The sequence below is a fragment of the Dermacentor albipictus genome, chromosome 6, assembly GCF_038994185.2.
Source record: "Dermacentor albipictus isolate Rhodes 1998 colony chromosome 6, USDA_Dalb.pri_finalv2, whole genome shotgun sequence".
NCBI lineage: Eukaryota > Metazoa > Arthropoda > Arachnida > Ixodida > Ixodidae > Dermacentor > Dermacentor albipictus.
In genome coordinates, this window is record NC_091826.1 from 49,688,894 (window position 1) to 49,702,551 (window position 13,658).

Below are 13,658 nucleotides of genomic sequence, written 5' to 3' on the forward strand. Positions count from 1 at the left end.
TCTCAGTGAGAAAACAAAATGAGGAAGGCTTTGCGTTTTTCTGCTTGCTCGCACCGAAAGTGTTTCCGACGCCGCAAAATGTCATGGCGCAATTACGCCATGAAATGTCAATTATGCCATTAAGTGTATCAACACTTTATCTAAATGTACTGCTGCAGGCATAGATACTTCACATGTGCTTTTTATCGCGCCAAGAAAAATAGTGTTTTAAGATTTGTCTTTGGTGCTTTTGGAGTGGTTTGTTACAAACGCTATGCTCCGCAGACCCGTACTGTTTCCATGCTTTGAACACGCGTCATTCCTGCTCACCAAAACACGTCCTGCCGCGCCCCGATGCAATCACTGGTATGTTTTAACTCGCAACTCTTAGGCGACCGTTTCTGCTGGGAGTGTCGGCGTTGTCCCTCGTAACCGAGCGAACGAGCACAGCGAACGATGAAAGCGAACGCGGAGCGCAGCGGGAGCCGAAAGACTGCTATAGCGAAGAGATCGCGAGGAGGAAAGTGGGGAAGGGTGCAGCGGAACCATGAGGCGGAAAGCGGAGGAGACAGCGTTAGAAATAAAGCGTAGTGCCGTGCAAGATGGGCTTTGTGGCGACGATGGCTGTGAGATAGCGCTTGAGTAGCGCGTATTGTCTGTATGCAAACAAAGTGCTGCATTAGCGGGGGTCTGTCTGCAGCGGGTGCTGTGAATCGTGCCCACGCGCCGCCTCTCGTGATGTACCGATTAGCGAGGCAATCGCGCCGCACATCGCTTCGTTTGCAAGGAGCCGCACGAGATTGATTGTCCGCGCCAGCCAATATATCGCGAAATGAAAATACGTACGCAGCTGCGCTCTAATTTCGCATTAGTGAGTATAATAACAGTCGGTGAATTTTTTAGTAGAGCTGTGCAAGGCACTTTCCAATCGTGCATTGGTGCTATAACATAAAACAATTCTAACCTGTTCCTCTTCCACTTCCGTCGTCGGACTTCAGAAATCGGTCAAACATATTCTGGCCTCGTCTATAGTTTGCGTATCTGTCACATAACGTCACGGTAACCGCGAAGTGTCGAAATCTCAGAATGACGTGTGCATACTCATTATGCACGATGAAGCCGAAGAAACGACAAAAATGTCAGATTTTGTGCCATAATGGATTTCACGGAGTATAAAAGAAAAAAAAATGACAACCATTCCACTCTGTGAAGATGGAAGGGCAGCGAAAGCTGACGACAGTTAAAGCTCTCAAACGAGAAGCAAAGTGCCTCCACCGCGTTCAGTTTCGCCAGATGCTCCGGAATCCGTTGGCACAATTATCCGTTCGTGGTCGAGTACTGTGGCACCACACCCCTCAACAGAGATTCCTTACAGTTTATATTTTAGCCTTTTTTTTTCACATCGCGGGAACGACGCATCCTCGTGAACCTTGGCACAGACATAACTTCGTAACCTATCTGGTGTTGTCCATAGCGCGCAGCCTGTTGTGCACTTCAAAACATTGTGATGGAAAGTAACACGGCAGCTGCGACAAAATCAATCAATCAATCAATAAATCAATCAATCAATCGCATGAGACGTCTGATGAGAAAAGAACGAAATACTTACGAGTGAGCTGGTCTCACTTGTGGGCCAACTAGTCGCCTGGTCGCAAGCCTTGTCTAACCTGGTTAACCTCAGGTGCAGCTCGGGGGCCCAGTCGCACCAGCCAGTTACAGCAGTTGCACGAACACCGCTGAAGGCCGACACATGTCCGGTGTTCCTTACTAATTTCACGCGAAAACAATTAACTGAACCCCTTGAACCACGATGCAACACACCTTACACACCGTAAAATTCATACCACCGAAATTGGTGCCACTCAAGGCGGAACTAGCAGCAACACATTCAATGGGGGGCGTGTTGTATTTGTAGAAGACCAACTTTACAAAAGCGTCTTTTCTTTCTTTTTTCTTCCAGGTGCGCTAGCAAAAATATATTTTATTCTTAACAAAATAAATTTCACTCGTCTTGCCGTTGCTCGTCGCATCTATATTTAAAAATAATTAAGGGGTAAATTTTGTTTCCAAGACACACAGACAAACATACAGCTTTGTATGTCTATTTCAAAAAGTGATTTTCTTTTATCAGTAGTGTTTGCCCCACCTGACCTAGTCGCGCTTCAATCGGACCGCTTTTCGTCCTAAGCTTCGCGACTGTGTGAATCAACCTCGTTTATTATCGCTAGCGCGAAGCCGTCACATGTTCGATAAGCAGTGACGCTAGCGTGTGTGCACACGACATTGATGTCGCGCGGAATACAGAAGGCTGGCTCGTATTTTTTTTTTCATGTGAGGGGGGGGGGGCGGCACGAAACCGTCACAGAGTTGATAAGCAGGGTTGTTGCATTGTGTCGATGTGCCTGACACTCGGGCCAGGAGCTCTATACAGAACGCTGCGCTGTCTATCATGCGGAGCTAATTAACCGGGACTTGACGGTGTGCCCACCTAGTCTTGGTCGTGTTTTTGCAGCCAAGCACACTGCGCGTCTCTAGATAGCGCACCATCAAAGCGCAGCTGCGCATGCGCCCTTGATACCACGGCAGAACGTCCATCATATAATTGGTACCGCGCTTAAAATCAAACGGCTTGTTTAGCTTCCCCCTAAGCAACTAACATACCTATAGCAAACATGTCCTAGAAGTTACCAGTGCAGCGTACGAGCATTGGCGTTCGCTTGTTATGTGCGCGTTGTAGCTACAGACGCTCGGTGATGGAAGAAGGAGGCTGTTTTTACGAGACGTTTTGTTCATTAGTGGCGAGATGCCACAATGGAGTGGCAGGCTTTCGCTAGGTAACTTACTTCCTCGACAGGATTTAGGCCCAGGTTATGGTCTGGCTTCCACACCGTAGACCATAGGCTAAATTTGAAGCCTGGTAATGACTCAAGAGGTGATTACTGTGGTGCAATGCCATCTATCCCGCCCCATTCTTTTCGGTAAGCAAGGAAAATTTAGGCTTCCGCAGTCGAATGGCTTCACCAAAATCCGGTAGTTACGAACTCAGACATTACGGTGTTTTACGTGCCGAAACCGCAATATGAATTTGAGCCACGCCACAGCGGGGAGACTCCGGATTGATTTTGACCACTTCGGGTTCTTTAACGGATTCACGAGTTCGACAGTAGTGCCAAGAATTGTGCATCGGTTGCTCGTGTCAGCATAAGGAGCGTTCATGTTCGCGAACACATTTTCGCATATTCGATGCGATCCTCGGTTAGTGACTATGGATACTTTTTTATCGCGTATGAATTCATTCACAGCCTGGCGGACATTGACACCTTTAACACACTTATACGTCACAGGCACATCTGCGCGAGAAACAAATCACACGCGCTAAAAACACCGTTTTCACACCGACTCCTAAAGGAATCGCGCTCTCTCTCTCTCTCTCATATATATATATATATATATATATATATATATATATATATATATATATATATATATATATATATATATATATATATATATATATATATATATATATATATATACACAACAACGGAACCATCACTGCCGCAGCTTCGTCGAAGCCGTCGACTTGCCGGCCTCCCGCCATCAGCCGTGACCATCTTCGACATGCCAGACGAAGGAGCCACTCCGAGGGCAGCGCCTAGCAGTCCACTGCCATACTACCGAGTTCCACCCACCTTCGGAGGCAAAGCGGGGGAAGATGCCGACGAGTGGCTCGTCCACTACAAACGAGTGAGCAAATCCAACGGGTGGGATCCAACCGCTCAGCTCACCAATGTGGTGTTCTCCCTGACCGATACCGCCCTCGTGTAGTATGAGAACCACGAGGACGCGCTTACGACGTGGGAACATTTTGTTGACGAGTTAAAGGCGTGTTTTGGGGACTCAGTCGCCAAAAAGAAGCGTGCGGAGCAGACACTGTCGCAACGGGCGCAGCTACCAGGTGAGACATGCACAACATACATCGAAGAAGTGTTAAAGCTGTGCAAGGTGGTCAATGCTCGCATGTCGGAAGAAGATAAAGTTGGACATTTGCTGAAAGGAGTGGCTGAGGATGTCTACAATTTTCTAATTGGAAAGGAGAGCCTCAGTTCTGTGTCCGACGTCATTCGGCACTGCCGAACTTTTGAAACGCTCAAGATGCGTCGGATTGCGCCAAAGTTTGGTCGGTTGGCAAACGTTACGACGGTTGCCAGCGTGGACACGAGTCCTTGCCTCGACCTTCCTTCGACCATCCGACAGATTGTCCGCGAGGAACTTTCCCGCCGCGAAGGGTTGTTGCATTCGACTGTTGACCACCATGGCGTGTACACGTCGCGAGAGGCTATGACGGCGCAACATTCGGCCCCTTGGCAACCGATGTTTACCGCAGCGGCCGTGGAGTACAGCGCAGCCCCACAGTCGAGGATGACAACACGCCCGCCGACTCCGCGCTATGACCAACGCACTCAGCGCACGCCTTCTCGACGCCCGATGCATCCTCGTGACACACGCCACGAACCAACCCACTACACGCGGGAAAATGGTAATATCCGCTTCATCGACGAACGACCAAGGTTTCGACCTCTCCCGGTGTGTTATTCCTGTGGCGTCCCGGGTCATATATCGCGGTTTTGCAACCAGCGTATGACCACGTGGTATGGCCAGCCGTCAGAGTTTTCTCGGCCCTCCGAACGGCCACACGGTGCCCCGTGGCCAGCACACGTATCGTCTGGCGATGAGTATTGGCCGAGCAGCTCCCGGAATCGCTCCCCAGCATCTGACAGAAGTTTGACACCCCCACCGCAACGTCGTGCTCCCCGTTCTCCCTCACCGCTGCGTCGCACCGCGTCCCCTTCGTCACCGGAAAACTAGCTAGCGCGGCCGATGGAGGTGAGGTCGCTGGAGACGTGCTACTGACAGAAATACCTCCTGTGTTGATGCTGAAAAACAAAGTGCGTGTGCTTGTAGATAATGTCCCTGTGATGGCTCTGGTGGACACAGGCGCAACAATTTCGGTCATGAGTGTCTCTTTTAAACACGTGTTAGGGCGAAAGGTTTTGTTTAAATGGGACGAAGATTCAAAGTTCTGTGGAGTGAGTGGTGAGCCGTTGCGACCTATTGGTGTGTGTAGTGCTGACGTATTTTTGGGAGGCCATGTTATTACGACAGAGTTTGTAATTATTCCTCGGTCGACTCATGATGTTATTCTCGGCATGGACTTCTTGCGGGAGTGTGGTGCTACTGTCGACTGCCGCACAGGAAAAGTATTCTTAAGTGGTAGGATTCCATCAGGACTCGTGGAGAACCCTGTAGATCGCGAAATTGCACTGTGTGTTTGTGGTGATACGGTCATACCTGCATCATCTACCGTTTGCGTTCCCGTTGTCTGTTGCGGCGCCGATTCCGACTGCTTCGAAGCTACCGTAGAACCGATGCACTTTAACTGTATGAAGAAGAATGTGTTGGTGCCACATTGTGTGGTGTCGATCAAAGGCGGACGCACTGGCTTATGGACCGTAAACTGTTCTAAGGAGCCCGTTATACTATCAGATGGCATGAAATTAGCCTTCGCCAGGGAACACGCGTCCTTATCAGTGGCTGAACTTACAGATGTGCCGGAAGAACCCGATGGCCACAGTTCGGAAACGGCCCTTTTGTCGATGGTAAATAAATCGCTCAGCACGAGTGAACGCCGAACGTTAGTGGGTGTGCTTTCGAAGCACGTTTCGGTATTCGACTTTGCGCAGAAGGACAGTAAACCTGCAATCCCTGCGTCTCGAACGCGCCATATTATCAACACGGGTTCGGCAAATCCGATTAGACAAAAGCCATATCGTGTTTCACCATCAGAGCGCCAGATTATCAACGAACAAGTGCACGAAATGATGAAAAAGGGAGTCGTACAAGAGTCAGCAAGTCCATGGGCAGCTCCAGTGATTCTTGTTAAAAAAAAAAGATGGATCTTGGAGATTTTGCGTCGACTATCGCCGTTTGAATGCTGTAACAAAAAAAGGACGTGTACCCACTCCCACGTATTGATGACGCAATAGACTGCCTTCATTCCGCCTCTTACTTTTCCTCAGTAGATTTACGATCCGGCTATTGGCAAATTCCGATGCATCCTGACGACAAGGAGAAGACTGCCTTTGTAACCCCTGACGGGCTCTTCGAATTTAATGTGATGCCATTTGGATTGTGCAACGCTCCGGCAACTTTCGAAAGATTTATGGACACTGTATTGCGTGGCTTGAAATGGAACATCTGCATGTGCTACCTCGACGACGTCGTCATCTTTGGCCGCACCTTCAGCGAACACAACTCGCGTCTAGATATTGTCCTGAACTGCATCAGAAACGCTGGTCTAGTTTTAAACTCTAAGAAATGCCACTTCGGAGACCGCCAAACCCTTGTGCTTGGGCACCTCGTCGACAAGGATGGCATCCGCCCTGATCCCCAGAAAACAGCAGCCGTTGAAGCGTTCAGTGCACCGCGCTGTGTCAAGGAGCTCCGTAGTTTTCTGGGGCTTTGTTCCTATTTCCGCCGATTTATTCCTAAATTCGCCGACGTTGCGTATCCGCTGACATGCCTGCTACGAAAGGACACCCCCTTTGAGTGGACTCCGGAGTGCGACTCTTCTTTTCGTCAGTTGAAGTTCCTGCTGACGTCACGACCGGTTCTTCAACACTTCAGTCCTTCAGCTCCGACAGAACTCCACACGGATGCCAGTGGCATAGGTATCGGTGCCGTCCTAGTTCAACGCTACGGTGACCGCGAACACGTGATCGCATATGCAAGCCGCTCATTAAGTCGGCCCGAGCAGAATTACACTGTGACGGAACAAGAATGCTTCGCGGTAATATTTGCGGTTCAGCGGTTTCGTTCTTACCTGTATGGACGCCCCTTTACAGTGGTCACCGACCACCACTCATTGTGTTGGCTTGTGAATCTTCGTGACCCTTGTGGCCGCCTTGCGCGCTGGGCGCTCCGACTGCAAGAATACAGCTTCACCGTCTCTTATAAGAGTGGTCGACGACACGCTGATGCGGACTGTCTCTCGCGTATGCCACTTAGTACTACGGACTGTGACGCCGACGACTTCGATCACCTCGTGGCTTCTGTGTCACCGCGTTTTCCAGACGTCGACTGCTTCAAAACCGAACAGCGAAAAGACGATAAATTAACACCGCTCTTCACCTCTACGACCGCCTCGACGACTGCAAACCAGTTCTGTGTACGTGATGGACTCCTCTATAAGAAGAACTTTTCCAGCACTGGCGCACGTTTTCTCCTAGTGGTGCCGGAGAGCCTTCGCACAGCGATTCTGAGTGCTATGCACGACGACCCTACGTCTGGCCATCTAGGTTCGGCGAGGACGCTCTACCGGATTCAGGAACGCTTTTATTGGCCTGGAATGCGACAATCTGTTGAGACGTATGTGGCCAGCTGCATGCAGTGTCAGCGCCACAAACGGCCATCTACTGCTCCAGCAGGTCTTCTGCAGCCGATCCCGCCTCCAAGCACGCCTTTCCAACAAGTGGGCATTGACTTCGTAGGCCCATTTCCAAAATCAGCCAAGGGAAACCGTTGGATAGTTGTTTGCGTCGACTACCTCACACGCTATTGCGAGACGGCGGCCGTGCCCTCCGCAACTGCTACTGACGTTTCAACATTCCTGCTGCAATATGTGATCCTGCGACATGGTCCGCCTCGCGTGATCATCAGCGACCGTGGACGACAATTCACAGCAGACGTCGTAGAGGAGCTCCTTCGTTTGTGTGATTCCCAGTTGCGTCACTCGACACCATACCATCCACAAACGAATGGGCTTACGGAGCGCACCAACCAAACAATTGTAAACATGCTATCTATGTACGTTTCATCCGACCACAAGAACTGGGATGACGTACTGCCTTTTATCACGTACGCGTTCAACACCGCCAAGCACGAGACCACCGGCTATAGCCCTTTCTTCCTGCTGTACGCACGGCCACCCCGGTACACCATCGACACTGTTTTCCCCTTCTGCAGTCACGAAAATCCCACTGTCGCCGAGACTCTCTGCCTCGCCGAAGAAGCTCGTCGTATTGCTCGTTTGCGCACTTTGGCATCGCAGGACAGATCAAAAGCACGCTACGACATTCGCCACCGCCCGGTAACCTATCGCCCTGGTGATTTAGTCTGGCTGTGGACTCCAGTACGGAAACGCGGGTTATGCCAAAAGCTTTTGGCCACCTACGATGGACCGTTTGTGATTATTGACAGACTCACGGAAGTCACGTATAACATAGCTCGCCTCATGGCGAGTGGTAGAAGAGCTGCCAAGACACAGGTGGTCCATTTCGCCCGCTTGAAATTGTTCACGTCAAGACAATATATATATATATATATATATATATATATATATATATATATATATATAGCTTATTAGCTTATTCTCATTGTGCAGCACCTTCTATTCATCTAGAGCAGATGGAACCAGTACCATTGACGGACGATTATGAAGGGTTCCAGGATGTACAAATGGATCTCCAGATCTCCTTCCCTCAAATTTCCCCTACGTCGAAAGCTAAAAAAATATTTGAAAGAGAACATCTCCAAGAAGGGCTTTTTGAAAGAGAGTATTTTGGATCAGGAAGTTTCCGCTGCCATTCTCTTTTCAACATAGGCTCTCTAAAGATGTTACAGTGGAATTGCCGTTAGATTGTTTCAACTACTACAGATTTATCATGTATTTATTCTCAAGTTTCCAAAGACAAAATTGTCTTACAATAAACCTCGCTTTCTAGTGGTGAAATATTTTTCTCTACAAAATCTGCGATTTTTTTTGTTGACCGTACACAGGTGATGTTGTTGCTTGCTTGATTTCAGCTAAATTCAGTCACAAGGCCACAATTTCGTATCTGCGTAAGTTTGCTGTATGCCAAATTTCAGCATTAGACATAACACTTCCAGGGTGCTGCCATTTTACCTTAGTTAGTTTATATTTCCAAGCAGGAGTACAGGACACCCGATCTGTAGACAGCGCATTAGCTTGATGCAGAAAAGCCATAGTACTCGCTGGTAGCTTTAATTCTCACCATGTGTCTAGGGGTCTTAAAATTGATTTAGGTGGAAAACGCCTGCGGGATTGGACTCTTGATAATAATCTACACTGCTTAAATTCAAGAATTGCTACGTTTGTTCCCAGCCAGTCTCAATCGGCCATAGGTCTCACGTTTTGCAGCTCGTCTCTAACTGCATCCTCGTGGAATACTATAGACTACGCTATAAACAGCGATCACCTTCCTAATATTTTTGAGATTGATTTCCCTCTGATTTATTTCAGAAAAAAAAATACCATATTGGTAAACTACTCCGAATTCCAGAAGGACTCGAAGACTACAATACTTTCCCGTACGGATATGCAAGAGAATATTAGGGCTATGAGCCTCTGTGCAGTTTTAGAACATTGCTTGAAGAATGCAGCTTTTAGTTCAACCTCCGACACAGGTAAATCTTTCAGTCCGTGGTGGAATTCGGAATGCACAAGTGCTCACCGTAAACGAAAATCTGCCTGGAGGAAACGTCTTTGTATTCAACGTACAAATAATTGTAGGAATTACCAATTTATTGACGCATCTTTCAAGCGTACGATAGCTAAAGCCAAAGATCAGTATGACATAAATAATTTCACTCATCTGTCTTATTCTAAAACAAAAAATCCATCTTTAGATTTTTGTGTTCTCGAAATATGATTCCTATTCCAGCAAATATGAACTGTTTTGTTCTTTCGCCACATGAATTAACCGAATCGTTGGAAAATATTGGAAAGGGTCTACAAGAAGATTCACTTCAATAGTTCCACCGTAACTATTGAAACCATTACCACTAGAGGAATTTAGGGAAGTCACATTACAAGAACTTGCGGATGTTTGCCCTCTGCCTTCTTCAACGTGAAGTGCAGATGGAGTTACCGCAGCCATGATAAAAATTCTGCATACATTACCACCACAAAAAATTTTGAATATGGTAAATTACTCTCTAAAAAGTGCCCGGATACCTTCAGAATGGAAAATTGTTAAGGTAATTTTGATACCTATAAAACAGGGAGGTGGGTATAACTTAGGTAATATTAGACCAATTTCCCTCACATCTAATTTGCTTAAACTAACAGAAAATTTTTGAATGGCCGAATGAGAACCTACCCATCTGAAAACTCAATACTTAGCCCCAGTCAAATGAGCTTCATATATGGGTTATCGATATGATATGCGCACGTAGATTTAGAGAGTCGCGTACAACTAGCTCGTTGTCGAAGAGAATATTCCGCATGAGTGACTCTAGATCTAGATAAAGCTTGTGGTTGTGTGGAGTATGGCATACTGATAAAGCAATTAGAGAATTACAGGTTTCCGAAATACATCACAGCACGGGTTCCACAATTCTTAAGCGAAAGAGAATTCTACTGTTTTCAATGCGGGTGTTCATCGTCTAGGTATAAGAAAAAACCTGGGGTACCACAAGGGTCAGTGTTATTTTCTGTCTGATGTAATATATTTTTAAGCTCCATCCCTTTGCCCGAGGACATCCAGGTGTACGTTTATGCCGATGATGTTGCTTTTTTTTTTGCATGGAATGATGATCTACATTTACTTTATCAATCGTCACAATATTACTTACGCACTCTTGAAACTTGGATAGAGAACATACATATGTCTCTTAACGTCACTAATAGTGTGCTTCTCCACTTCCTTTTAGATGTTCCCGTTAACACTTCACCCATGCATTGCCAAGAGTTCATTCCCCAGGTGGATTCTCTTAGATACCTGGGAATTGCGTATCATGGGACATTTAACTCGAAAAGCCACATTGAAAAAGTCGCGTTTGAGGCAACTTGTGCCGTGGGGTGGTTTCGTAAGATCAGTAACCGACGATATGGGTTGCGAAGACATACATTAAATATAATATATAAAATGTATCTCCAACCCATCATTGAATTTGTGTGTGTCTTGCTTTCCGGCAGCCCAGCTCACAAAATGCAGCCTCTGGTTTTATTAGAAAGGGAAGCTCTGCGATTGTGCCTTGGACTCCCTAAGTTTGTTGCAGACACCGTTCTGTAAACAAAACGATTGCCTTGCTAATTATTGTGTCTTTATTCTAAGGGCACATTCACACCGGCGACTTGAGGAGGTCGCGCGACCAAGTTGGTCGCTTTGCGACCAGTCGCAAATGGTCGCAAACGGTCGCCTTTCTCGAAAAGCGACCATTTTGGGCGAGTCGCTCTCTGCGCGATTTTTCAGTCGCGCGACCGTGGTCGCAAAATGATAAGCCAATCAGCGGTGCGCCGGAAGTGATCTTTCGTGTGTCTACATCCGGCCTCCTCCGGCGTCGCATTCAAATTCCGCGTAGATTCCGAGAGTTCTCGCTGAGAACGATAATCTCCGGGATTGCGACTTGCGGGTCGCGCTCAGCCGGGCTTGCCAGTGTGAACATCAGTCGCCTTCGGTCGCTTTTTGATTGCGAGTCGCAAATGGTCACGGGACCTCCTCATGTCGCCGGTGTGAATGTGCCCTAAATATTAAATTTGCATTCATTTCACATAAATTGGTTTCTCTAACTTCTTTATTAACATTAACTTCTCCTTGATTGTACTCTCTTTTAACATTCACCTTTAAGTTAGTCTGACTGCTCACTCGCATACTAGTCTAGTTATTGCATAATCTCCTTTTTTGTGCTTCTTTTACTTTGCGTTTATCGTCTTCAAATAAGGATTTCCTTTAGCTATCTCCTGCCGCCCAATTCTTGGCCGATCCCCCTTAGTGGGTGCGAGCCATGACAGAGGGTTATCATCACCGCCACCACCATCATCATCATCATCATCATCATCATCGGGAAAGGTTATGTTGAGAACGTTGTTGTGACGTCACAAATATTAAGGCATTACAGTGTCCTTCATCCTCTTGGCTGCAGTAAAAGTTGAATCATGCTACTACGCTGGCTCCTTGATAGTTTCAGCTTTTAAACAAGTATATTTGTTTCCGACTCTACACTGGAAATATTTTAATGCAGTTTCTTCCTTCCTATTCGTTTGCATTCGCACTAAATTATTCTGGCCTGAATAATCAATTATGCTGTTGTTTTCTTTAGAAAAGTTGAATGCTCATTCATTTCGCTCTTAATTTGTTGCACTTATTTAGCACCAAATTTATGCCTGCCACCCAAATCAAGGCCTGCGCTGCGTAGTGAGTACGTGGGTATCTCTGAAAAAAATCGAGGCTCAATAACAAAAATGGCACCGTAAATCCTACTAGTATTATTATTCAAGATATTTACGTTACTCAAGTTTAAGTTTATGTTTTTTATTATTATTCTCTTCCTTTCTTATTATTCCTCTAAATGCAAAGTTTACTATAGTATTGATCAATACTTTTACTCATGTATTCACAGTTTATTTTTCATCTTGGGATATATATTTATTTTACTTTTTGTGTCAGTAATTTATTAACCAATTTCTTTTACTTATTCAATCATATTACCAGCCGATTCGTGGCCTATCCCCCAAAGTGGGTTCGTGCCATTAGTTGAGGCTTCGTCATCATCATCATCACCGTCAGCCCGCTTCAACTTCGGTGGGTACACATCTAAAATGAAGGACTCCTATCGCTCAAGCACCGAGTTTGCCTGGCTGTTTGACCAATGCGGAAGTGCGTCCTTGACAAAGTCCAACTTCAAGTGATTTGAGTTACAGACAAAGAAATTCCTTATACAATTTCCTGAGTGCATAGAAAACTACAAGAGCATCCGAGAACACCGAAGTCTGTTTGTCAGGCGCAGCTTTTTTTCTTTTTGAAGCATACCCTGTAGCCACGATGCTTGGCGAAATTCCGGTCATCAGGGGGAGCGACCCACCGAAGGCGGCTGAACCCCCACCCCGGATCCCAGGCTCACTGAAGTTCATCACGTGGTACACAAATGGTTTGGACTTCAGCAACCGTCTGCCACGTACTCGAGCCGTCTGCTCGGCAATCCGAAGCGCCGACCCGGACGTGGTCTTCCTCCAGGAAGTGGTGCTTCAATGGGATCTAGTCCTACGGGAAGCTTTTGAAGACTACACATGCGTGCGAAAATTCAGCGCGAACAACTTTACTTTCACCATGCTGAAGAGAGCCACCACGAAGTTCGAGGGGTACAAGCGGCGCCGGCTGGCGACCAACAACTGGGTGAAATGCGAGGTGGCGACAATCGAGGCGTCGTTCGCGGGTCTGCCGATTACGCTTGTCAACGCCAGGCTTGAACCCGACCCCGACAAGTCGAAACTACGTAAGCATCAACTATCCAAGTGCTTTAAGGCGTGTCTAGAGCAGCCTCCCAACAGGACGGTCATCTTCGGCGGAAACCTCGGCCTGCGCGGACACGAGCTCAATGACGTAGGCGGGCGTCCGCGCTCGCTAGTGGACGTGTGGGAACACTGCGGCAGACGGCGGGAGGCCTGCTACACGTGGGACATGACGGTGAACGACAACCACCCGTGGAACACTCGCAAGAAACCCCAGCACCGCACCGACAGGGTCTACGTTAGGGCTGCCAAGCCGGCCACCATGGCGCCTGTGTCCTTCGACCTGATCGGGATGGAAAGGATAAGCCCCGTGGGTTGCTTCCCCAGCGATCACTGGGGTCTGCTGTGCCGTTTCAATTTGCTATAG

General features: G+C 47.4%; 2 protein-coding genes across 3 annotated transcripts in view; one reads left to right on the plus strand and one right to left on the minus strand.

Moving 5' to 3' along the window:
* LOC135918673 (tyrosyl-DNA phosphodiesterase 2-like) overlaps positions 1 to 1,888 on the minus strand; it is a 61,191-nt gene extending 59,303 nt beyond the window's left edge. For both annotated transcript variants that reach the window (XM_065452324.2, XM_065452323.2), the window contains exon 1: positions 1,589 to 1,888. The gene's annotated coding sequence lies outside the window, so the exon portion shown is untranslated. The remainder of the gene's footprint in view (positions 1 to 1,588) is intronic.
* A 10,936-nt stretch (positions 1,889 to 12,824) lies between these two features.
* On the plus strand, positions 12,825 to 13,658 carry LOC135918676 (tyrosyl-DNA phosphodiesterase 2-like). The gene has a single exon (XM_065452327.2). The coding sequence runs from the start codon at positions 12,825 to 12,827 to the stop codon at positions 13,656 to 13,658; it is 834 nt and encodes a 277-aa protein (XP_065308399.1).

Bases quoted from the DNA above. Each gene is read 5' to 3' on its own strand.
- LOC135918676 (XM_065452327.2), top strand. From the start codon at position 12,825: ATGCTTGGCGAAATTCCGGTCATCAGGGGGAGCGACCCACCGAAGGCG.